This window comes from Mastomys coucha, unplaced genomic scaffold, assembly GCF_008632895.1.
Source record: "Mastomys coucha isolate ucsf_1 unplaced genomic scaffold, UCSF_Mcou_1 pScaffold20, whole genome shotgun sequence".
Taxonomy (NCBI): domain Eukaryota; kingdom Metazoa; phylum Chordata; class Mammalia; order Rodentia; family Muridae; genus Mastomys; species Mastomys coucha.
Genome location: NW_022196903.1, coordinates 116,134,187 through 116,159,956, shown reverse-complemented (window position 1 = coordinate 116,159,956; position 25,770 = coordinate 116,134,187). Strand labels below are relative to the sequence as shown.

At 48.2% G+C, this 25,770-nt stretch overlaps 2 protein-coding genes and 1 pseudogene across 3 annotated transcripts in view; 1 reads left to right on the top strand and 2 right to left on the bottom strand.

Moving 5' to 3' along the window:
* Foxj2 (forkhead box J2) overlaps window positions 1-25,770 on the bottom strand; it is a 33,327-nt gene that overhangs the window by 1,781 nt on the left and 5,776 nt on the right. Inside the window, exons 1-10 of one of the 2 annotated variants that reach the window (XM_031383315.1) lie at window positions 22,628-23,414; window positions 14,792-15,138; window positions 12,082-12,156; window positions 10,756-10,824; window positions 10,461-10,601; window positions 9,875-10,067; window positions 4,880-5,272; window positions 4,369-4,470; window positions 3,377-3,586; window positions 2,724-2,822 (exon numbers count right to left, since the gene is read on the bottom strand). In XM_031383315.1, coding sequence (XP_031239175.1) covers window positions 2,724-2,822; window positions 3,377-3,586; window positions 4,369-4,470; window positions 4,880-5,272; window positions 9,875-10,067; window positions 10,461-10,601; window positions 10,756-10,824; window positions 12,082-12,156; window positions 14,792-15,124 — 1,615 coding nt within the window. In that variant the 5' untranslated portion in view covers window positions 15,125-15,138; window positions 22,628-23,414. Of the gene's footprint in view, window positions 1-2,723; window positions 2,823-3,376; window positions 3,587-4,368; window positions 4,471-4,879; window positions 5,273-9,874; window positions 10,068-10,460; window positions 10,602-10,755; window positions 10,825-12,081; window positions 12,157-14,791; window positions 15,139-22,627; window positions 23,415-25,770 lie in introns of those variants that run through there. The other variant, XM_031383316.1, reaches the window with a different exon arrangement.
* LOC116099549 lies at window positions 685-1,765 on the top strand (annotated as a pseudogene).
* On the bottom strand, window positions 23,187-24,471 carry LOC116099994 (translation initiation factor IF-2-like). The gene is made up of 2 exons (XM_031384063.1): window positions 24,460-24,471; window positions 23,187-23,941 (listed from the first exon to the last, which is right to left on the bottom strand). Exons 1-2 carry the CDS (start codon window positions 24,469-24,471, stop codon window positions 23,210-23,212), a joined length of 744 nt encoding a protein of 247 aa, XP_031239923.1. The 3' UTR covers window positions 23,187-23,209.

Here is a 25,770-nt window from a genome sequence, read left to right as displayed (position 1 = left end):
TAGGGACAGTCATCACACTTGGCCTAACAAGATGCAATAAGACTGGGCGCAAACCCTCATATCGAGGCTGAGCACAGAAACCTAGCATGAGGAAAAGGATTCCAACTTCAGGTAAAGGAGTCAGAGAGACCCCCCAAACACACTGTTGGGAGCCCCACAGGAATACCAAGCTATACACACATAAGGTGTATGCAGAGGACCTAGCTCAGACCCACACAGGGTCCCTGTCTGGCGCTTCGGTCTCTGTGAGCCCCCATGAGCCCTGCTTAGTTGATTCTGTGGGCTATGTTCTCGTGGTGTCCTCATAGTGCCCTCTATTCCTCTGGTTCCTACAATCCTTCCTCTCCATCTTCACAGGGTTCCCCTGGATGCGCCTGCCTAGTGTGTGACTGTGGGTCTCTGCATCTGCTCCCATCAGATGCTGGATGGCAACAATGGGGCTGCAGCCTTCAGTTCTGTTCTTTCTGTTGCAGACTACTAATTCAGTGGCCTCTCAGGAAACACTGAAGAGCATGGTGACCTAGCACTACCCTGTCACTACACTCCACATTTGTGAAGACTGTCTAACAATGCTAAAATAGCTTAACTGGGTGATATTATATGAAAGAGCATCACAGAAAGTCATAGCTGCAGTGCACGGATAAAGAAACAGATGTCATTAGTCCGAGTGGAGCGAGCGAGTCGAGCGGTTGTCTGGTTGAGTCTCGGAAACTGGTAGCCCTTGCAGCATGGCTGACCAACTGACTGAAGAGCAGATTGCAGAGTTCAAAGAAGCTTTCTCACTATTTCACAAGGATGGAGATGGGACAATAACAACAAAGGAGCTGGGGACAGTGATGAGGTCCCTGGGGCAGAACCCCACAGAAGCAGAGCTATAGGACATGATCAATGAAGTAGATGCGGATGGTAATGGCACAATTGACTTCCCTGAATTTCTGACAATGATGGCAAGAAAAATGAAAGACACAGACAGTGAAGAAGAAATTAGAGAAGCATTCCGTGTGTTTGATAAGGACGGCAATGGTTATATTAGTGCAGCAGAAGTTGACAGATGAAGAGGTTGATGAAATGATCAAGGGAAGCAGACATCGACGGGGATGGTCAGGTAAACTACGAAGAGTTTGTACAAATGATGACAGCGAAGTGAAGACACTGTACAGAATGTGTTAAATTTCTTGTACAAAATTATTTGCCTTTTCTTTGTTTGTAACTTATCTGTAAAAGGTTTTCCCCCATACTGTCAAAAAATATGCATGTATAGTAATTAGGACTTCATTCCTCCATGTTTTCTTCCCTTATCTTACTGTCATTGTCCTTAAACCTTATTTTAGAAAATTGATCAAGTACCATGTTGCCTGTGGCTTACTCTATATGGCTTACTCTGGATATATCTAAAGCCTTCTGCACTCTAAACTTAGATGGAGTTGGTCAAGTGAGGGGACATCTGGGTTATGCCTTTTTTAGAGTAGCTTTTAGGAACTGTCAGCATGTTGTTGTTGAAGTGTGGAGTTGTAACTCCGTGGACTGTGGACAGTCAACAATACGTACTTAAAAGTTGCACTATTGCAAAACGGGTGTTTTATCCAGGTACCCGGACACTATTTTTTTGTACTGCTGGTATTGTACCAGAAACATTTTCTTTTACTGTTACTTGCTTTTTAAACTTTGTTTAGCCACTTAAAGAAAATCTGCTTATGGCACAATTTGCCTCAAATCCATTCCAAGTTGTATATTTGTTTTCCAATAAAAAAAATTACAATTTACCCAAAAAAAAAGAAAAGAAAAAGAAACAGACGTCACCCTCAAAACTGAAGATACTTGTGATCAGATAAGATGGCAACAGTGAATGGTCCAGTGTCTCCCCGCACTCTGCCTCCCTACCATCAAAGACAATCCAAGCCCATGCTGAGGAAGCAAGTCAGCCACACAGCGCTTGCCCAGCATGCAAGAGACCCCTAAGTTCAGCCCAACACTGCAAAAGACAATCCAAAAACAAAATGACAGGTTGACCCCAGATGCCAGTGGTCAAGTGACAGGAAAACAGACATGGGTGAAAGCCATTTATGGGAAGCACTCATTACATTTGCCTGTCTTCCCTCCTGGTTCCAAAGTTGGGCATAAGTACCCGGCACAGCTAGCTTTCACTTACATTTGTAATTTTACTTCCTTTCAGCGTTGTAGTTGCAGGATATATATATATATATCTTAATTTTTAAAAACCATTTTGTTGAATTTGTATGTGTGTTTTGCCTCCATGTATATCTGTGCATCACATTCATGAGTGCCAGCAGAAGCCAGGAGGGTATCAGATCCCTGGAATTAGTTATAGGCCATTGTAAGCTGTGTAAACCACGTGGGTACTGGGAATGAAACTCAGGTCCTCTGAAAAAAACAGCTAGTGCTCCTGATCACTGAGCCATCTCTCCAGCCCCACAAGGTAAATTTAAAGCCAGTCCCAAGCTAGGGCTGTAGCTCAGAGGTAAAGCCCTCGTGTAGCATGTGTGAGATCCTGGCTCCATTCCCAGCGCCACCAAACAAAGTGAATTTAAATAAAAGTGCCTTCCTTAGTCTCACCCATGCGCACCTCCCTAGAGGGTAGCTCATCTCATCCTGCAGTCTTGGGGACCATGACACCTTACCCACTCCATCAGGTACAGAAAAAGAGCAGAGAAGACACCAGAGGAAAGCAAACCAACATTGAGAGGTGAATGCAGCGCTCTTACCTGGGCGATTGTATCCTGCTGAGTCTTGGGTGGAGACTGGGTACATTGGTGCTGGGCCAGGGTAGAGATGGGAGGCTTGTGGGTGCCCATAAGAATTCACTACCAAAGCAAAGCAAGAGTCACTTTGCTGGGGGATTCGTGTAGTCAACAAAGCAGGAAGGGAAAACATGTCCCTTTGCCCCTCAGTCTCTGTCTCTCTTCTTGTCTTGTTTTATAGATCCTGCATGCAGGAAGCATTCTGCAAAGGCTACCAGTCCTCAGCTCTTACGGTGGGAAGGGATGGATCAAAGATAAGAGAACAACCAGAAACCTGATCAGCAAGTCTCCACTTTCACTGGCTTGAGTGGGACTCAGGCGATGGTTATTATTGGGACAATTTAGAATAAGGACTTCCTTTACAAATCCCCTCCCTATTTAAAAGGTAACTCTGATCTCCCAAATTGAGGAGTGAAAGGAACCTAGGCTGAGCTTCTACAGCAAGTCTTTCGGCCTGCCTGCAGAGCTTTATTGATTCAATAGGTGTTCAGTCAACAAGCTGGTCCCAGGACTCAGCCCAGTCACCACCTAGAAAACTGATTGGGCATTTCTCTTTTCCCTTCCCTTCGCCCTTCACTTACTTCAGTCTCTACTTCTCTGGCAACTTTGTGTCATACCTTGGTTCATGGACGGCTCCGGTTTGCCACTGGTGAGGGCACAGGAGTCAGTGATGCGGGAAGGGGCAGGTGGTCGGTGGGAGCCCCCTTGTGGGGGCATGTGACCAGTCTGGGTGAGGAAGTGGTTGAGGGAGTCGCACAAGTTAGCAATGTGATGCTGGTCCAGGGTCCAGTTCCTCTGCTCTGCTTGCCGTAGGCTCTCCATCAGCTCTAGGAACAAGAACACCAGCCACGGTAACCCTGACTGAGGAACGACGAAAGCCTGCACCACACCCATCCCTGGTGCGAGGTCTCCTTACATCTTGTACCACTAATGCTGTAGATTAACAATAATGACTTACACCTTTTCTTTTGTTGCTTCTATAAGCATTTATTGAGATGTGATTGATAACAAGAATCATTGAATGTGCCAGTTTTTAATTAGAATTTTCTCCTCTAGGAGTGCCTACATTAACCTTATTCTGTTCTGACACTTTTAGAGAAAAAAAAAAAAAAGATTAGCAACAAGCCTACTCACTTCGCTCTAGCTAAGGACGCTTCTTGTAAAATCTGAGACTGCTTTCTCTTGTCTTAAAGGGAGTCCTAACGCGACCACCAGAGGCCACGAGTTACTTCTACTACGGCTCCTCCTCTCAACTCCCCATTCTATTTGTTCCTCGCCAAATTCTTATTTTAATTTGCATCTCCTTGCTGAATAAAAATGTTCAAAGTGACTTAATGAATTCACTATCATCTCTCTGCCAGGAAGCAAAACTACAAAATGGTGGTCCAGAGTCTCTGAATTCTCAAGGGTCTTCCTCTTCCCCAAAGATGACTAGCATAAAGCATTGTAATATTTGAATAATAGCAAATTTTTGAGCCAAATCTAAAAATATTGATAATATATCTATCTTATGCAGAAGTGATGGAATTCTGTCTCAAACCCACTTGGCCCTGCAGATGGGTTCTGGCACATCCCCCTCTTCCCTCCAGGAGATCCTTAAAGCGCTAACCTGAGAACTGGGACTGTTCGATGCTGGACCAGTTGAGCCTGTTCACCATTTTGAAGCTTTCCTTTAAGGAGTCAATATTGGAGCACCAGTCTGGAGGAAAGGCTGTGAAGAGAACGGTGGTTGATGAGACAGGAAGAGCAGTCAACACATGCAAGCTTCTCCCTGTGACCCAGCTTAGCAACTGCATCAGCACCAGAGCTGTGGACACTCTCTCACTAGAGATGCAGGAGTGGAAAGGTGACCTGTCCGCTAAGCACCACAGGCAGAGATGCAAAACCATCCTAGTTCATCTGCCAATACGGACCCGGAACAATGAAATCCCCAGCCTCAATCTTCCAGAGTACAGGGCTTTATATAGTAACTTCCATCAGCTGAGATGAGGTAAGAAGGCAAGAGATTGACCCTAAAAGACAGACTGTCAACTTTTTCACCCGGTCAACTTTTTTCCACACCAGTCAGGAAACAGTGCGCTCCTGCTCCTCCCAGCTTTCTCCGTACTCTTCTTACTCACCAAAGGCAGTGCTGTTGATGGGTGCCTGGCTCTGTGCCTGCTGCTGTGGCGGCTGCTGGGCAGGGTGGGAGTGGGCATGGTGCTGATGAGGGTGGTAGCCTCCATGCTGCAGTGCGGGAGGATGCATGGCCATCCCGGCTGGGGGGCCATAGCCTTCAGCTCCCGCTTGTTTCCCCCCTGGTGTAGTACAGCCATCAGGGCTTGGGGTGTGCAGTGGAGGGGCACCCCCTACACTTGAGGGGCCCTGAGTGGGTGCCTGCTGCTGCTGTGGTTGAGGTTGCTGGGGTGGTGGCTGTGGCTGTGGTGGCGGCTGCTGCTGTTGCTGCTGCTGCTGCTGCTGGTACATGTAGTAGTTGTTAGAAGGTGGCATGTCTCCCAGGAGTGAGGAAAAGCCTGAAGGGAGAAGAGGAAGCAGGCAAATGATTTGGGCTACATGGTTTCACTAAATGGCATCTTCTTTCAGGATGAGAGCTCAGGAGGAGAGTTCAAAGGACATGAGCTCATACTGTGACCGCAAGAGCCATGTGTTCCTTCTGGTAGATAACAGACCGGAAAAAAGCAGTTAGGTTAGGGGAAAGCTCGGCCCCACTGGTGACCACGGAAATATGAATAAGAAATTTTAAAACCTCACTGGTGACAATTCATGCTACTTCTAGGGGATTTGGATGTAGGGTTGGAATCAGTTTCAAAGAAACTCACCTAGCAGGTGAAACTTAAAACTTAAACTCTAGGGCTAGAGAGGTGGCTCAGCGGTTAAGAGCGCCGACTGTTCTTCTGAAGGTTGTGAGTTCAAATCCCAGCAACCACATGATGGCTCACAACCATCCATAATGAGATCTGATGCTCTCTTCTGGGGTGTCTGAAGACAGCTACAGTGTACTTATAATAAATAAATAAATAAATAAATAAATAAATAAATAAATAAATAAATAAATAAATAAATAAGTCTTTTAAAGAAAACCTTAAACTCTAACTAAAACACAGCTATTGGCAGACACTGTTGGTCCCACCTGACTGTCCCTTGGCCCTCTACTATTCTGCCTTCTTGTGTTCAGTACCTAGGGAATGCAGCTTGGGTGAGAAGCAGCATACGGACAGATTAATCTCTCAAGCCAACTGGGCAAGGAAGAGCTAACTTATGTCCAGCCTGCAGCCCTCAGGCAGAATGAATACAGCTCGCCAACACAAAATCATACACTCTCAACCATTAAACCACCATCTCTCCGAATCATTAAGTTTCTTAAAAAATTATGAGGGTTTTTTTTTAAGATCTATTTTTTTATTATGCATGCAATGTTCTCCCTGCATGTATGCCTGCATACCAGAAGAGGGCACCAGACCTCATTACAGATGGTTGTGAGCCACCATGTAGTTGCTGGGAATTGAACTCATGACCTCTGGAAGAGCAGCCAGTGCTCTTAACCTCTGAACCATCCAAGGTGTTTTCTTACATTTTGTTTTCTGTAATTTAATCACACAGTTCTCGTGTATGAACTCTGAGGGTGACATTATGCTATAATGTCAAATGTTAGACAAGCCTAGAGCTAGCTATCTCTAGAAACCTGAGTAAACGTTCACAATGTCTTCACTTCACAGTCTAATTTCTTACTTTGTTTCTGGAAGTCTCTGCAGGTCCCCTCCCTTCAATCAATCAGCAATATGAGTTGTATTAATCTCTCAAGCAAATGCTAACACCTTAGGCCCCATTCTAGAGATTGATCCCTTAGGTTATAAAAATAAGAAATTAATTGCCGGCCACAGAGCCCAGTGCCCACACTCCTACATTTAGGAGGCCGAGGTGGGAGGATCACACCAGGCCCAGCACTCTGGAGGCAGAAACGGGAGATCTCTGAGTCGGAGGCCAGCATGTGCTACAGAGACTTGTTAAGAAGAAAGGAGAAGAGAGAGATTGAAACAGGAAAGGAGGATGGCAGAAGAGGCCTGGGAGGAGAAAGCAGAGGGGAAGGGGGAGGAGGGAGCAGAGAGAAAGGGGAGGAGGAGGAGAAAGAAGAGAGAAGGGGGAGGAGGGAGCAGAGAGAAAGAGGAGGAGGAGGAACTTGTGACAGACCAAATCAGTGTTCAAAACATGAACACCCAACTCTCAGTTGGGATGACAGACCTCAGAGAGAAGAGTGACTGAGGCCCTGTGTCCCGCATCACTTTGTCTAGCCCATGCTGCCTACAATGGACTACCAAACTGACCACAAGGCTCTCACGTGAACTCTCAGCTCTACCACGGCTTCTACATGAGCCAGGTCTAGAAAGATGGCTCGGTTGGGTCAAGTGCTTTCTGTGCAATTGTGAGACCCAGAGTTCAGATCCCCAATGCTCATGTGAGTGCTAGGCAGGTGTGCAGCCCACCTGTAGTCCCAGAGCCCAGGGGACAAGACAGTGGGGCTCCAGAGCAAGGTGACTAGCTGGGACTTGCCTAATGGGCAAGCTCTGGGTTCAACTGAGCAGCCCTGCTTTAATGCATAAGATGGAGAGCAGCTGAATAAAACACTTGAATTGACCTTAGGCCCCCATAGGCAAACATATCTACACATTCACACAGACAGTCACACACACACACACACACACACATGAACATGCAAACCCACATGCAAAAATATGTGCATATGTGAAAGCATGCGTGTGTGTGTGTGTGTGTGTGTGTGTGTGTGTGTGTGGTTAATTTTTTGTCAACTTAGCACAAGTTAGGGTCATCCAAAAAGAAGGACCATCTGATGTTCAGCTGAGAAAATGCTACTGATGGGCGGTAGGCATGTGGGGGGACATTTTCTTGATTAATGATTGATATGGGAGGGCCCAGACCACTGTGGACAGTGCCAACCCTGGGCAGGTGGTTAGGAAAGCAGGCTGAAGCTCAGCATGGTGGCCCACATCTTTAATTCCAGCACTCAGGAGGTGGAGACAGGTAGATCTCTATGAGTTCAAGGCCAGCCTGATCTACACAGAAAGTTTTAGGACAGCCAGGACTACATAGAGAGACTATGAAACTCAAGAAAAGAGAGCAGGCTGCACAGCCCTGAGAAATGAGGTAGTAAGCTGCATTCCCAAGGCCGCTGATCAGACCCTGCCTCTCTCTCCTCTCCAGAGCCTCGGTCATGGTTGTTGCCGCAGCAGTAGGAAGCAAACTAGAATACTACCCAGATATGATGATCACTGCAGAGGGCTGAGCCATGCCACCTCCCAGAAGGCCACCCAAGCAGGACTTTAAGTCATTCTCAATAACTGTGGAAATTTGCAAATGGGCAGATATTAGCTGCTGTTCGGAAAGTACTATCTATTAACTGCGTTGGGAAGGTGGCGGTGTGGTGGAAAGCTGCAGGAGAGACTCTCACCGCTGTGATGCTTCCTGCATTTATACAGAATGGCATGACTCCTGGGAAAGTCACTCAACTTTTCCCTCTTCAAAACAAGTTCAGTGGCAGGTCAAATAAGCAGAGCAAAATAAAGGTAAGTGACAGAGGCCAGGGTTTGTTCCGTATCCACTCTGCTTCCGTATCTGTGTGCAATGTTTTCTAATAAAAACTAACAAAGAAAAAATACACTAGCTTTAATCCCAGCACTCAGGAGGCTGAGAAAGGCATCGCTCCAAGTTCAAGGCCAGACTAGTCTACTTAGTGAGGTTCAGGACAGATAACGCTACACAGCAAGACGCTGACTCAAAGGAAAATAAAACAGGATAGAGCAGTAGGATCTGGAGGTGAGCTTCAGCTGGCAGCCTTAGTTGTAGCTGAGTGCTTGCTCCCACTTTATAAGGCCTGGTCCCATCCCCAGCACTAAACCAGGTGTAACGGAGCACAACTGTAATCCCAGCAGTCAGCACGAGACAAAGATCAGAAGTTCAAAGCCATCCTTGGCTAGATAGCAATTGCAAGGCCAGCCTGGGATGTCTGTAATTCTCTCTCACCCTAACTAACTAACTGAAAAAGACAATTAAGTTGTTCTTATTATAGAGCAAAAGGATTCTTGGGAAGAGGGTACCACTACTGTCCCCTAGTGGTCATACTCTGAACGACTCGCTCACAGCGGTAAAATCACTACTCCTGAACTAGAGGTGTATGTAGCCCAGTGGTAGAGCACTCACCTAACAGGCACAGCCCCTGGGTCAGATCCCCAGGACTGGGGCAGGGGTGTTAGGGAAATCACTGCCTTTGGATGATCCTCCCATTCGTTTTCTGAAGATAATAGCCTAATGCGCCCCTGAGTCGGCTGTCTGTACCAAATAGCTTAGTCTTCGTCTCCTCTGACCAGTGACCAGCTTCATGTATTAAAACAAGAAATTGGGGGCAGGCAAGATGGTATGTTCAGGTAAATGCATTTGCTGCCAAACTCAATGCAAGTTTGATCCCTGGGACCTACACACACACACACACAAACACACACACACACACACGTGCACAAACACGCACAGTAAAAATGTAATTTCAAGGGCTGGAGAGATGGCTCAGCGGGTAAGAGCACTGACTGTTCTTCCGAAGGTCCTGAGTTCGGATCCCAGCAACCACATGGTGGCTCACAACCACCCATAATGAGATCTGACGCCCTCTTCTGGTGCATCTGAAGACAGCTACAGTGAATTACTCTGGAGCTAGCGGCCCGGAGCGAGTGGGGTGAGCAGGGCTGGCAGAGGTCCTGAGTTCAATTCCCAACAGCCACACACAGAAGGCTCACAGCCATCTGTACAGCTATAGTGTAATCATACACATAAAATAAATAAAAATAAATCTAAAAAAAAAGTAATCTCAAAAAACCAAAAAGACAAAAAACAGGAAGAGAAGAGAATGTTACCACTTATTTGACAATATAAGGAACTTTTAGTCCCAGCAACCAGAAGGGGAAGGAGACATGCAGATCTCTGTAAGTTCGAAGCCAGCCTGGTCTGCCTAGCAAGTTCCAGACCTGCCAAGGCTGCACAGAGAGACCCTGTGTCAAAGAAAAAGAGGAAAGAAAACAAGGATGCCGCCCGCCGTCCCACTGCAGACTCACCGTGCTGGGAGGAGGACCGCTCCAGCATGGACTTGTAGAGGTTGCGGAAGGACCAGCTGAGGTCCTGAAAGTTGATCTCTGAGTAGGAGAATTTGAAGTCGTGGTTGGTGTTGTAGAGGGGAGGGGCACCCTCTGTGCTCTCCTGGCCTGGGGCCCCTGCTGCCACTGCTCCACCATCCACAGACCCTGGGCCCTGCAGAAACAGGTAAGAATGGTGACATAAGTCCCTTCCGAGCAGTATAAGCCTCCAAAGGCCACCAGGGTCAGGTCTGTCCTTTTCACGCTCTCCGGCTGACCCGTGACACAGCATACTGGCACTTCCTGCTCTCGTTGGCTCATCTTGAACCTGGCCTTTTACCCATCACTCTCCATTTTCTCTATGAGCCCTTCCCTAGTGTACCTCCATGCCTCTCTGCCCCTCCTTCCTTCTGGCTGGGCTTCCCTCCTTTGCTTCTTTCCTTCTTTCCCAATCTGCCTGCGTAGCACACATATGACAGGTCCTTAATATGCAACTGTGAATGAGCGATACCTGAACTCACTGAACCATCCGTCCAGTCACTCAACACGTGTCATCTCAGCTTCCTACCTGACTGTAGCTGGCCATGGAAGAGGGGCTCTGTAGTGACATCTGAGGAGTTCCCTCGTGAGACAGCGAGGCTTCTCCACTCCCTGGAACACCTCCCCGGGGGCTTTTGCTGGCCTCCTGCTCTGGGGAGTCTTGGGATAGCTGAGGATTGTAAAAGAAGGGAAAAGCTGTATGCAGGGGTGAGACACCCACCCACAAGCATGCTCGTGGCTCCACCTTGCTGGTGCTAACCCGCATTTACCACAGAAATGACTAAAACCCAGGAAAGGGATCTCCCAAAGAAGAGAGCACTTACATCATCATCTGGAGGATGTCTTCTCTTCCGGGAAATGTCGGGGCAGGTGTCGATTGTCCAATAGGAGCCCTGGAAGGGGAACCCAAGCCCACGGGGAAGAGAAACATCACCTATAAAGTTCCTAATGGAAAGAGTCTCTGATAGCAGTCACTGCCCAGCACAGAAAATGCATGCCTGGTGTTGGATTCCCCAGGACAGGATAGAAACGAGGAAGAAAGAAGTGAAATCAAGCAAGAGAGAAGAAAAAAAGGAAAGGGAAGCTGGGGAGAGAGAAGAAGCTGGGCTGGACATCCAGACAGAATCCCAAGGGAGCTGAGTGCTAGTGAGACATAAGTCTGTCTTCAAAGATCATGGAGCAGTCCAAACACTAGCTTCAAATGTTCCAAAAGGGGCAGAAGAACAATGCTAACTATGTCAGAGAGCTGAGAAAGGCCAGAAAGCCCTTTCCTTTCCACTGTGACCGGAGGCAAAGTGCCTTGACTGTTAGCATCTGTCAAATGGGGAGAGCCTCTCCCTTCTCCCTTTGGAAGGTAAGACCCGAGACTCCATAGAAAAGCTTCCAAAAGGTTAGTAAGCAAACTAGGGGTGTTGGCACACACCAGAATCCAGCACTTAGGAGGGACTAAGGCAGGAGAATGACAAGTTTCAGGCCAGCCTGGGCTACACAGTAAAACCTTGTCTCAAAAAATAAAAAATAAAATGCATAAGTACATGTCTTTATTATTTGTTTGGTTTTTGTTTTTGAATTTTTTTGAGACAGAGTCTTTCTCTAAGGCCCCGGCTGTCCTGGAATTCTCTATGTAGACCATGCTGACCTCATACTCACACAAATCCACTTGTTTCTGTCTCCTGAATGCTGGGATTAAAGATGTATAATACTACACCTATTCTGATGTATGCCTTTAATCCCACCACTTGAATCTCTGAGTTGGGGTTAGCCTGGTCTACATATTAAGTTCCAGGCCAGCCAGGTCTACATAGTGAGATACTGTCTCAAAACACGGGAAGAAAGAGAAAAAGAAAGAAAAAAGAAAGAAAGGAAGGAAGGAAGAGAGAAAGAAAGAAAGAAGGAAAAGACAGAGAAGAGCCTCAAAGACAACTCTATCATAAACATTCCTATTAAAAACAAAACGATTTCAGAGTCTTCCTTAGTCACCCACTCTAGGAAAGGCCCAGCAGTTTGGCAACCATGCTCTTCCTTTGAGGAAAAAACAAGGATGCTTCTGAAGCTAACATGGTTTCCTCTTCTGGTAATTAGAACAGCCCCTGGACTCTGAGGGTCACCTCTCCTTCCTCCTCCCTTTGATCCCTGCAGCAGCAGCTCACCTTCCCAGGGTCATCCCGAGGTCTGGGCACCTTCCGGAAACACTTGTTAAGGGAAAGGTTGTGTCGAATGGAATTCTGGGGAAGCAAAGAAGCAAGTTAGGTCTGAACATTGGGCAAACCACGGTCTTTCCCAAAGGGACACAGAACAACAGCCAGTCAAGTTCCAGGGCACACACAGCACCTCAGCACTGTACTGCTGGAGGGAGGGGTGCACAGGGAGCCGAGGGGTGAGGAAAGGAAGCCACCAAAGGTAGAGGGGACGGTGACTAGGTGATCTATAGCTCCCAGCCCTCCTACTACAAATGCCTCAAGCCAGGAGGATCTCTGAGTTTGAGGCTAGCCTAGTGATAGCAAGTTCCAGGACAGCCAGAGTCACACAACAAAACCTGTCTCAAAAAGAAACAATAACAACAATAAAAATAGCAGACATGGTGCTCCACACCTGTAAGCCCGGCACTTAGGAAACTCAAGCAAGAGAGTGGCCACAAGTTGGAAGCCTGCTTGCTCTACAGTCACAGTGAGTTCTAGGGCGGCCGGGACTGCGCGTCTCTACCAAGCCAGGTGTAGTGCATGCCTTTAATAATCCCAGCTCCCAGGAAGAAGAGGCCGGTGAACCTCTGTGAGTTTGAGTTAAGGCCATTCTGTTTTACACAGTGAGTCCCAGGACAACCAGAGCTACATGGTGAGATTGGGGACCATAGGGGAAGGCTGCTGCTGAGAGGATTCAGGGGGGCAAAGTACTTGCCACACAACCCTGGGGTACCTGAGCTCAATCCCTGAAAGCCACATATGGATGGAAGGGAAAGAATCAACTCTATGAAGTTATCACCTCACCTCCATATGCACATCATGGCACACACACACACACACACACACACACACACACACTAATCATAATAAATTTTAAGTAGGACCTGGGTTCAGTGGATAGAGTTTTGACACCCAAGCATGAGGACCTCAAGTCTCTAGAATCCACATTAACTAGGTGTAGCTGACCACACCTGTACTCTCAGAGATTTTAGGATTAGATAGGAGGTAGAGACACAAGAATCCCTGGAAGATCACACTAGCCCACCTCAAACCGGCTGGAAGACGAACACCATACCCAGGCTGTCCTCTAACCTCCATAGCCATATGTGGTATGCATGTACTCGCGCTTGCATACACATCCTAAACACACACTTCATCAATAAACACCTCAAAGTCATACCTACCCCATTTCTCAATTCCTTATGGAAAGCAGAAGAGCAATATTTTATACTGTTTATATGCATTAGACAAGTCAAAAATCGTGTGTATTCTATGGAGCGATAGCTCAGTGAGTAACGCTCACAAGTGTGAGGAATAAGTTAAATCTCGGAGCCTACAAAAAAGGCAAGAGCAGTAGCAAGGTCTGTCAGGCCAGAGGGAACACTGGGTTGTCCTACAGCAAATGGATGGCGCTCTTGCACCCTCACTAACACGCAAGACACGTAAACACATACAAGAGAGACTAAAACAAAACAAACCTCAGGAGTGAAACAGAAGCACAGACAACCTTCATTTTCTCAATAACACTCAGAACGACATCTGGGGAAAGGAAAAGCTGCAGTGCGCATGTGTCGGTGAATTACCACAGCTGGAGAAAGGGAAAGCTGCAGTGCGCATGTGTCAGCGTGCAGAGAGCTGTAGCCTAGAGGGGCGCGTTTACCACTGACAGACTTAATGCTTTCAACAACCTCAGTTCATCATCTGGTTTGAAAGTCAGCTGGTGATTTACAGAGTGAGAAAACCACATTTAATCCCCATTCCTACTCAACAGTTGGCAAATGAGTGACTGTTCCAAATGATTACAACGAAGTCTGGCTTGGCCGTGCATGCCTGCCATCCCAAGTATAGGGAGTTCAAGATAGGAGAACATCAGTAGTTCAAGGTCAGCTTCAGCTACATCCTGAGTTCCAGCCAGACCAGCCTGAGCTACACGTTTATTGTCACAAAATAGACAGACAGACAGACAGATTTTTGTGGTTTGTTTGTGTGTTTTGGTTTTGGGGTATTGTTTTGTTTTGTTTTGTTTGGGGGAGAGTCTCACTGTATAGCTCTGGCTGAACTTGAATTTGCTATGTAGACCAAACTGGCCTTGAACTCAAAGATCCACCTGCTAAAGTGCTGGGGTTAAAGGTGTGTCACTACACCTAGCTAAAAAATATATAGTTTAATATCTACCTTCTTTCTCCTCTTCAAAGAGGACTCCCATGGTCACCACCTAATAACCTCATTACTTGCTAGTAAACCAGCTACTGGTAAAGATCCTAATTATTCTTTTTTTTTTTCTTAGTATATAATGCTTCAAAAGACGATGGCTATCTGCAAGGAAGCTATAGAATTTGATGAGTTTCCTACCAAAGTAGGAGTCATACCTTTCCTTGCTCAACAACTTGAACAGAGCAGAGTGGCAAGAAAGACATGATATCAAAGACTGCCCTTTTGGGGAACCCGACGATAAGAGGGTGTGGCAACAACAGCATCCTGCCACTCCATATTTAATGGCTTGACATCACTAGTGTTTCCATGATAAAGCTTTTGAAGCAGATGAACTCGAAAGTAAATAGAAGTGGGGGTAGAAGATACGAGATCTTGAGTTTACATAAACCAGGCCAGGTTATAGGACGAAACAAGCAGAGAAGGTTGCTAAAGGCTACGTACGAGCCCAGCTCACAGAAACACCCACCTTCCAACCGATGCCAGCATTCTTGTAATAGGGGAAGTTGTCGCAGATCCAGCGGTAAATCTCACTGAGAGTCATCTTCTTAGCTGGGGAGGAATTGATGGCGTAGGTGATGAGGGTGGCGTAGCTGTACCGTGGCTTGCCATCTTGGTGGACCGCAGCCTCATCTTTGCTGAGGGTGGCGTTAGGATCTGTGGGGGAGCCTGGGGAGCACTTCCGGGCGCCCCCTGGAGGCCCAGCCTGTGAAGCGCTCCCAAGCTTCTCAATAGTGGCTCTGAGAGTCAGCTGTGGCAGCCAGTCTATGGAGGTGAGGCTACTCTCCAGGTCTGAGGCCATCGTACTTCTGAGTTCTGCAGAGGACAAAGTAGGAAGGCAGATGAATTTCCTCCGTTCACTCCATTTCTAATGTGGAGGGCAAGAAGCCTCTTTCCATTTTAATTCCCATTTAACAACCCTCCCCTGAGAGGACCAAGTGCAAGGGCCAATCGTCCACCAGATGATGGAGTGCTTCTTATTTATTTATTTATTTATTTATTTATTTATTTATTTATTTATAATTCGAGACAAGGTTTCTCTGTGTAGTCCTGGCTGTCCTGGAACTTGCTCTGTAGACCAGGCTGGCCTCAAACTCACAGAGATCCACCTCCCTCTGCCTCCCGAGTGCTGGGATTAAAAGCTGCACCACTGCCAGGGTGACAGAGTGCGTCTTACCCCACATCTTAATGGAGAGATGACCGTGAGGCCTCTCCCTTCACAAAGGATCAGATAGCAAACACCACAAAAAAATGAACTATTCCCTCAATTCTTTTTATATACCCACAACACAATATTTTTAAACTCGATATAAGAATAATTTTTTTTTAAAATAAAAATCAACCCCACTTAGACGGGAGGTAAAATTAGCCAATGTCTATTCTCCAATTACATGACACTTGTATGTTTATATATAGCATCCACAAGTACATAGCCACGGCACATAGAAAGACAGAGCAAACACAAGTAATGCACTAATGAAGCACACATTGACACTCTTAAAGATGTTTCATGCTAAACATGAGCACTCAGCTCTTTACCACACACATGCCTAACATAAAGCAATTTAACATAGCCCAAGTGCAGATTCTAACACGTGACCTGGGTCTGGAAGCACGGGTCTGTAAAGAGGCTGAGGCAGCAGGATCACAATTTCAAGACCTGCCTGGGCTACACAGTGAGATCGGAGGCAGCCTGGGCAATTTAGTGAGACCCTGTCTCAAAATAGAAAGCAAAACCAGGGGTAGGAGATAGCTCAACAGCTTAGAGCACTCACTACTCTCGAAGAGGATTCGCGTTCTATTCCCAGCTCCCATGGTGGCTCACAGCCACCTATACACTCCGATTCTAGGGAATCCAATACCCTTGTCTGACCTCCTAGAGCATGATGTGCATGCATGTGCGTGCGCGCTCATGATACACATACATACATACATACATATATACATACATGCAGGCAAAACACTCGTAGATATAAAATAAATAACTTTTAAAAGGAAATTAAAAACCAAAAGGGGGTCTGCAAGTGTGACTCAGTATAGAGTACTTGCCTGAGTCCCTGGAGTCGGTCACCAGCACCACAGTAAACAAACAAACAAACAAATCATGACAACCAGCACCAGCAAGGTACCAGACTGACGCGTGGACAATGGCGCACACACAGATATCACAACATATACACGGCATACATTAACAACAGAGCACAAAGTCACACAGAAGAGACAGGTCCTAAGTACGCCGCTGCCCTCACACCTTTAAAGCTCCCGCTAGCAGGCTCCAGCCCACAGACACCAGCACCAGGAAGAAGTCATCAGCAAGGCCGTCCCACCTCCCAGGCCTGCTGGGCTTTACGGAGCCAGGGAGACACCCAGCTGTGTGCACACCGGTAACAATCAGATAGCCTGGCTAAAAATAGCCTCCGTAAGGCTAAGAGCTGGCTCCCCTTCCCCGCCCTTCTCCTCCCTCCTTCCTTCGCAGTCAGGCACGCAGGCTGGCTGCACCTCCATGCAAACTCCTAGAGCTGCGATTCCGCCCACGCCTGATGTTTGCCAGCCCTGCCGCCAACCAAACTGCCTAGGCTCTCACCACCAGGGAGGTGTGACAAATTAGTGGAGGAGAGTGACAGTATCTGTATTGCGGCGGGGTCTAGTGAGGCGAACTGGAACCCCCACGTAGCCATTTGGCACTTCCCTGGAGCAGAAGCCTGCAAGCCCCTAAGCCCTTGCTGTATAACAGGTTTGTGCCTGCACAGCCGCCAGATTCCAGCGAACACTTCTTGCCCAGTCCCACCAGGGCAGTACTCTGCAGGAGCCAAGGCTACCCCCTCAGAACTTAGAATGCTGGTGAGTACCCTGTTCTGCTGCTCCGTAGCCAGAAGACCCACGACGAGACCACACCAGACCAGACGCCTGCAAGGAGGCAGCCTTACACACTTGGCAGGCCCAAACTCCATCTCAAACAGGACCCTTAGCGTCTCGCTTAACCCCACCACTATGACATACCTTTTAGGTACTTACTTTCTCATCCTAAACTGTAGTTTCGATACAGACGATAGCCCTTTCCCTACAAGCCAGAATTCTCATTCACTACCCTCCTGACCAGGTCCCACCCTTGAAACCAACCTGTGCTCACATGTACCTGGCCCAGTGCTCCCAACCAGAAACACACCTAGTCTACAAAGCTGAAGGGAACATCTTCCTTGCCTCAAGGGTCTAAGGAGCAAGAGCCTTAACTACACCCCAAGAGTTGTTTGGGCAGAGAAAAACAAAGGGGCCATGTCTGTAACTGGCACCAAGAAAGCCTACCCATTCAGCCTTAGCTCTCTCACCAGAGCCATCCTTTCCAACCTAATATCACCACCGTGTCCCAAACCATGCACATGGAAACTTGGGAAACAATAGGGACACGTCATCTTTCCAGGAAGCCACACACCTTCTAGCTTTTTGCTGTGTCAAAACACCCTGGCCTCTGGACGACAGCAGGGAGCATGCACGAAAGCAGTGGCAGTTTCCACGCACGAAAGCAGTCAGTTCCACAGGTGGCTTCTCTAAGATCAACAGTAATAGACCAATAAGCAAATTCCTAAGCACTGGGGTCATTCCAGGAAGAGGCCTGGAAAGATGTGTTACCCAGTTCCCTAGTCAGTCAGCCACTGCCCTCCTCAGCTCTGTGTGTGTGTGTATGTGTGTGTGTGTATGTGTGTGGTGTGTGGTGTGTGATGTGTGTGTGTGTGTGTGTGTGTGTGTGTGTGTGTGTGTGATAAGTCTACACTGTCTGTGCTGGTCTCAAACTCCTGGCCCCAAGCAATCCTCCTGCATGAGCTTCCCAGATAGACTGGGTCTATAGACATCAGTCCCTTAACCCCCATTATCTCCCAGTAAAGAACCCCAGGAAATCTCATCTTTAGAGCCAGAAAATTTCAGTCACTTCCTCTGAAATACTCTTGCCCCTAACCTGGACCGTGGGGGTGGATTTGAAGTGTGTAGAGACCTCATAGAGCCCATTTGATTCAGGTCAACCACCAGGAATTTCTAAAAGGGAAACACACACACACACCTGCCTCTTGCTTGCTGTCCTGTACCCTTGCCACAGGACACTGGGATTAGACACTAATCTTTCTCCACTACTACCCCTCCTCCCCCAGCCTCCCACCAGGGCAGCACTCCAAACGCAAACTCTCAGAATACATTCCAGCACAAACCCTACAGAGCTCACAGGGCCTGGTCCTCCAGGTCTCGCAGCACTCCACTCCTTAGCCTGGCTCGCGTCCTTACGCGCTCACTTCCCTATTCGCAAAGGGCAGTGGAGATTGACCGAGCTTCCTCTCTCCTATTCCCAACCCCAGCACTGACTCATTAAATGCCCCTTAGCGATCCCTTCCTTGCTCCCTGGTGAAGTCTTGATGCCTCAGTTTCCCCCTCCAGTAAAAGAGATGAAGTCATAGCCCCTACCAAGATTTCATCCCTGGAGGGACAGGAACGAAGCTAATGAGCTTGTAGCTGCCACACATTCCACGCTCCCCAAAATAATGGCACACGGCTAATGCCCGGGGCTATTATTAGAAAAGCAAACAAGAGGTAGTTCCATTTCTCTGGCCAGCCAACCTAGTTACCCAGACCGCTCTCTCCAGGTGGGCCTCGTGCCACTGGCCTGGGCAGAACCTGAGTCAGGCCACATTCTTCTCTGCATGCTGGAAGACTGTAAGGAAACACACAGAATCTAGGAGAGGGCAGCCAAAGGGCAGACTCCATCACATCCACGGGACAGCTAATGACAACTACAGTGCTGTGGAAAGGCAGCAAACAAAACAGCCAAACACAGGCTTCTCGGGGCATGACCAGCCAATGGGATGGGACCCGTGACAGCCTCCAGAACCTGCGCCGTTTGACCAGCCAATGAGATGGGACCCGTGAGAGCCTCCAGAATCTGACCAGCCAATGGGATGGGACCCGTGATCCTCCACTGTTTGACCAGCCAATGGGATGGGACCCGTGAGAGCCTCCAGAACCTGCGCCATTGACTGCCCATACTACCCACACAGCTAGTAACTTCTCCACGTGGTACCCAAGTCAGGTATCCAGGAGTGAGCCTCCTGAGCTGCACATGATGCCAAAACCAACAGCCTCGTGATCGGAAAAGCTGCCTGCCTGTCTTTCAACTCAGCTCTGACAGACGAGTCATTTTATCGTCTCTGTATCTTAGTATCTAGCTTTCTAAAATAAAATAAAAATTCTAAAAAGTTAGGTACGGTGACTCAAGTTTGTACTCTGGGAGGTTGAAGCAGGAGGATTGCCATGAGTTTGAGCCAGCCTGAGCTGCCCAATAGTGAGCTTAAGACCAGCCATGACTATATAGTGAGACACTATCACACATACACATAAACAATCTAAAAGTTTTAAAAAAATTTTTTGCTGTTGTTGTTGTTTTTTGAGACAGGGTTTCTCTATGTAGCCCTGGCTACACAGATGTCCTGCAACTCACTATGTGGATTCAGACTGGCCCTGAACTCAGAAATCCACCTGCTTCTGCCTCCAAGTGCTAGGATTAAAAAGTATGTGCCGCCACCACCCAGCTTAGAATTCTTTTAAATTAAGGCTAACTGTTCCTACAAGAGTTGTGAGGATTATCTAATTTTTTTTAGTATGTCTAAAGCACTTAGTAAGTGAACCTTTGTTTTTGAATGAAGGAAAAAGGACTATCAGTCGGCCGTCTGTATGGCTCAGTGTGTGTGGCACGCAAGTGCAGCCCACAGCTCATTGCCCAATGCCAAAGTGTTCTAACAAAAAGAGAATAGGGCCTGGAGAGATGGCTCAGCAGTTAGGGACACTGGCTGTTCTTCCAGAAGACCTGAGTTCAATTCCCAGCACCCACATGGTGGTTCACAACCATCTGTAACCTTAGTCCCATGGGATCTGATGCCCTCCTCTGGTATGCATATACTCAGAGAAAATACTCACATACACATAAAGTACATGAGAAACAAATCTTTCAAGGAAAGAAAAGAGAGGGCTGGAGAGATGGCTCAGAGGTTAAGAACACCGACTGCACTTCCAGAGGTCCTGAGTTCAAATCCCAGCAACCGCACGGCGGCTCACAACCATCTTTAATGGGATCTGATACCCTCTTCTGGTGTGTCTGAAGATAGCTACAGTGTACTCATATACATAAAATAAATAAAATCTTTTTAAAAAAAAAAAGAAAGAAAAAGAAAAGAGAATGTCAAAAATTATAGCGGATCACAGAAGCAGCATCAGAAGCATCAGCCGAGTGGTGATCACATTGCCGAGTCTGAAGCAAGCCTACAGTGGCTGTCAGGACGTCAGAATTTCAAACATTTCCCTTGAGTTCATCAGCCAGGTACTGAGTAAGATCAGGAAGCCTCAGAGGATGTAGAAAGGGGCAAAATACCATCACCTGTCTTCCAGGGGATTTAGGTGCAGTCACAGGATACAGTCTGAAAACTATGCTCCAAAGCAAGCACGGTTAATGCAAGCAGCGCCTCACTGACTACTGAGAGGGAAGAGAGACACGGAACTTGTCCCAGCGGAGCCACCTGAATGAGGGATCTGCCTGGAGCAGCGAGCCCACAGCCCACCCTGTGCACTCAGAAGCAGCACTCCAGCATCTGATAAAGTGCTTTGTAAGAAGCAGACCACGGTTACAGCTGACACATCTCTTTCAAAAGTGGGAGAGGCAGTTCTAGACGTGGAAGTAAAGGATCCTCGTCTTCTTTTTTTTTTTATTTTAAGACTGGAGGCACCCACGATGAAACTTCCCTACCAGTCCCGGAAGAAAACAAAACAGGTCCAACCTGGGAAAGGCCTGCTGAGCTGCTTGGGATGAATCCAAGAGGGGGTTATGGGAATTCCCCCTGGTGGGTGAGGGGGAAGGCTAAAGCTCTCTCCCAACTGGTTGTCGGCACCCTCACCTCTTCTAGGTTTTGGCAGAGAGTCTTCTGCTTCTACAAGCCTGCCAGAAATGATTCTAAGGGATCAAAGCACAGCCTAAAAAAACACCAGGAAAACATATTCACCAATCCACAGGCATTCCCATTGAGAAACATGGACATCATTCTACAGCACAGCCATCGAACCCGTGGACCACAGTCCTATTTCACACATCGCCACTGCAGATACCTTCCAAGATCAAGTGGACAGGCAGAGACTTGGACAATCCAGGCAATCCACCCGTGGCCCATAGAGAGAGGCGGAGACTGAAAACCCAAGGGGAGGAAGCGCCATACAGAAGATGAGGCATGGTCCAACCACCAGACAGGAAGTGCAGGTCCCAAGCTAGTGACCTCGGGTGAAAAAATCAGAGCTCTGCTACAAATGCAGCCGTGGCTCAAGCAGGAAGATTTCTTCACATGTTTTCTCCTGCTTTTTCTAAAGAATTTTGATTTTTGAGGATTCCCTATAGTAGCAAGAAAATTCTCAACACAAGGTTCCTGGGACCCAAAACTAAACAAGAGAGCAGGAAGGGAGATGATGAGGCCAGTAAGTGTTTTCCTGGAGCAAACTCTTAAAAGAAACTCCTCAGAGGTCAGACCTCCCTGGTGGACAGCTCATGCTGATGGAGGGACCGGTGGAAGGAAGCTAGGAAACACTTTCCTCTCTGCCTCCATACAGCTGACTTGTCCTGAGGAACTGTCAGCGAATGGCAGGACACATTGAGGGGACCAAGGCAGATCTGGTATCTAGGAAGACTCCAGCCCACCATTATGCATTATACCCTGACAGGACATGTGGATTCGAATTTCCCTTTGGATCTTACAGAGAGAGGCAGATCTCCAGTCTGAAATAGGGATGTCAAAAGGGGCCTCCCTCCTGGTATCCAAGATAAAGTGGGTGGAGACAGGCTGCCAGTCAGTCATTGTAATAGACTGGAAAAAAAGACACCTGTTGAATATTAAACTGACTTAGGCATGCCCTGGACAATACAATACATAAAATACCCCCATGACTGCTGGTCGTTTACTGCAGGTCCATTCACCAGAGGACAAGACCCAAAGATGGACAGTGCTGTAGGATTCTGAGTTTACTAAGGGCATGGCGTCCTGAAAAAACGCACCTGTTGTCTATTCTCGCTACAGAGCATCGACTTCTCTAGGGACTGCAAAGGACCCATCCCTTTGGACTCCAAAATCTTAAAGGGCCATTTCTCAGAGTCTCTGAAGCAACATGTGGGTTCCAGTGGAGAAGCTCCATCAGAAGACGGTCTTCTTCCCTTCAAATGAACCCTAAGAGCCACCATTTCAGCTCCCCATACCTCCTGGTGTCTAAAGACTACATAGGAGAAACCACTAACCTGTCTCCAAGGTTCCCCCAGCCGCTGGAGGAAACCACCTGGTACAGACGTTTGAGGTTGCAGGGATTCCCCTCTTCAGAGGCAGGTGACAGGTGGCATCCTCCGTGACTCTTCCAGTGCCTGGCGGGGCCTCCCAGGCTGGAGCAGGGAACTGAGTCCCCTGAGGAAGAGGAGCCGACGGAGGAGGAGGAGGAGGAGAGGGAGGACCTACCTGGGGAAGATGGCACACCCCCCACACCCTGCCTGCTACCCTAGGGAGGAGGGGAGGAGCCTCTCCCAGCCAGGAGTTGTCTCCTCCCCTTTGGGGGAATCCCCCTCCCCCCCAAACTGGATCTTTCAGGGGCTGAGGGCTCTTTCTGTCAGTTGGAGATCTGAGCGGAGGGGCTCTGCCCCGGTCCACTGTCTAGGTGCACGGAAGTTGAGGGGCGAGGTCGTCTACTCTCCAGCAAACTGGAACCAATCCCTGGCGGTTCCCTGGAGGGTCCTGGCTTGTGCGTGTCAGGACGCCTCTCCGCGGTGAGTCCCGGGTGGGATGCAGGGTGCCTACTCCACAGGCATGACTGGCTTCCTTTCCCCTCTGCCTCAAAAGTCCCAAACTGTCTGGAGTGCGTTGAGGCGTGAGGGAGGTCTCACTCCGGGTCCTTCAGGTCTCACTACCCTTCCCGACTTCTGGGGGTCTCCTCTAGAGCCACCGTGGGAGGGACAGCCGCGTGCCCTGCGGCGATCTCTTCTGGCTGTCCCGGGAGTGGGGAGGGTCCTCCCTCCCAAGGGAGAGGGAGCAGGTCTCGGCACTGGGTGCCCCGAGGGTGGGGTCCTCGCACTCCCGCTCCCGCCCGGCCTGGGCAGCAGGGTCCCGGAGGCCGCGGTCCCGGCTCCCGTCACCCGCTGCCGGGCGGCAGCGCCTCCTCGGTCGCGTTCCCCGTCCGCCGCGCTTCCCCGCGCGTGGGGCTCCTCGCGCTGCCACCTCTGAGGCTCCGGCCGGTCGGGGATCCCGGGAGCCGGCAGGCGGATGGAGCGCGTCGGGGCTCGGCTCGGGCTCGGCTCGGCTCCGCTGCAGGCCCCGGCTCCTCCCCGGCCTCGGCGCCGCGCTCCGCGCCCCTCCCCCTCCCGCCGCCGCGGCCGCCGCCTCCCGGCGCGGGTTAAGGAGGAGCGTGGAGCCCCGCAGCCCGCGGGTCCCCGACCCTCCGTCCCCCGCACTGGCGGTGCCGGCGTCCACGCTAACTGCCACGCACACCTCTCATTGTGCTGTGGTCTAAGCCTAAGACAAGCATTCCCAGTTTTCTCAGAAACGCATTTGATGGCTCCTCTCTTTCTCTTCCAGACAGCTTATAAAGGGTTATGGAGCCGGGCGTGAAGTTAAAGTTTACTCCTGTCCTGGAGGTCAGTGAAAGATTGGGTCGAGGATGTAAAAAGATAGATGAGCCTGTTATAGAGTAATGAGCGTCCGGAGATGGTGTCTTGTGTTAGTTTCGGCTCTGCAAACTTGTGCAAGGCCCTAGTTTCTGGAAGTATAGTCTCTGAAGAAGGGACTATGATACTCTGGCCTGCCTACTAATATGGATGTCGCAGTCACGAAAGGAAATGATTGGCGAGATGCCTTTTTAAAACGGTACAGTACACAAAGGGTGCAAAGCATGATTAGTCATTTCCCTTGACATGCCTATAAAATGTCATTATTTACCTTTGTGCTAAAGTCAAAGTGACATTCTGTAGAATGTGTTATTCTGAGTGCCACGGGGAGATAGAATGGCCTCTCAGTACATCCCTCTACTTCTTTCGGAATAATCTCCATCCCGGGACAGGAAACAGAACCAGGGCAGCCCATCTCTTACCTCTTCAGTCATGCTATTCCAGTACAAACTCTTAGGTATATCACCCCATGGCTTACTTTTCTCCAATTTGTGTTCTATTATAAAATGATAAGCAAGAGAAATTGTTCACTTGATATTTGAATTGCTCAAAAAGATTACAGTTTGATGACTCCCTTTGGATAGCAACGTCATTTGTCTTCTGGCTAAATATATGCTACTGCCATTTACGTAAGTTCTGTGTACATATAACTACATTACACATACAACACTAAGGCTTCACACTCTTCATGTGTTATCACATTGATTCTTCTGGCCGTGCCATGCAGCACTCTCATGCCTTTTAGAGGGTAACTACAGCTTGAAGATGTTATTTGTGTCTGAGTTCATGTAATTCACACTAATTACTACGGAATTAGTAATGTTACTTTGTATCAGGGGTTGAACTCAAATGACCTTAGAACCAGGTTCTAAACCTCTAGTCTGTCATTGGCTTGGCCTGGGAAAACGTGACATTTTCAAATTGCCAGTCAGTGAGCTCCCACCCCCAACAAAGCCGCTTCCCTCCCCACACTTCCAGTGTCCATATGAAAAGATTCATTTCCTCCGGGCTCATGGCACCCACTTGTGGTTATAGAGGACAATGTTGAGTTCAAGGGTGACTAGACTACATCATGAGACCCGACTTTAAAAAGGAAAAGATGGGGCTAGGGTTATAAGTCAGTTGGTAGACTGCTTGCCTTGCTAGCACGAGGCCCTAGCCTCCATCCCTAACACCACAAAAACACAAACCCTGTACAATGGCAAGTATTTATGGTCTCAGCACTGGGGAGGAGGAACCAGGAAGATCAGGAGTTCAAGGCCAGCCTACACTCTGTAATAATTTGGGGAAGGGGGGGCATTGTTGTAAAATAGGTCTTATAGCTAGTCTCAGGCTAGTCTCAGACTCCCTATGTAGCAAAGGATGACTTTAAACTTCTGACCCAGGGGTGAAGCATTGACTTGAAGTTCAGAGCACCAGTTCTTCCAGAAGACCCAGGTTCGAGTTCCAACACCAACATGCAAGCTTACAACCATTTATAACAGTCTAGGGGAACCAGGACCCTCTAGTAACCTCCCTAGGCACCAGGTGGTGCATATATATCTATAGATAGATAGATAGATATGCAGATTAAACACTCATACATATAAAAATAAATAGATAAATTTAAATGTCTGGCCTCCTGTCTCCACCTGCCCAAGTCCTGGGATTACAGGCCTGTGTGCACAGGCACTCTCCTATTAGTGGTTTTGTTTTGTTTTGAGATAGCTCTTTTGTTTTTACTTTTTTTTTTT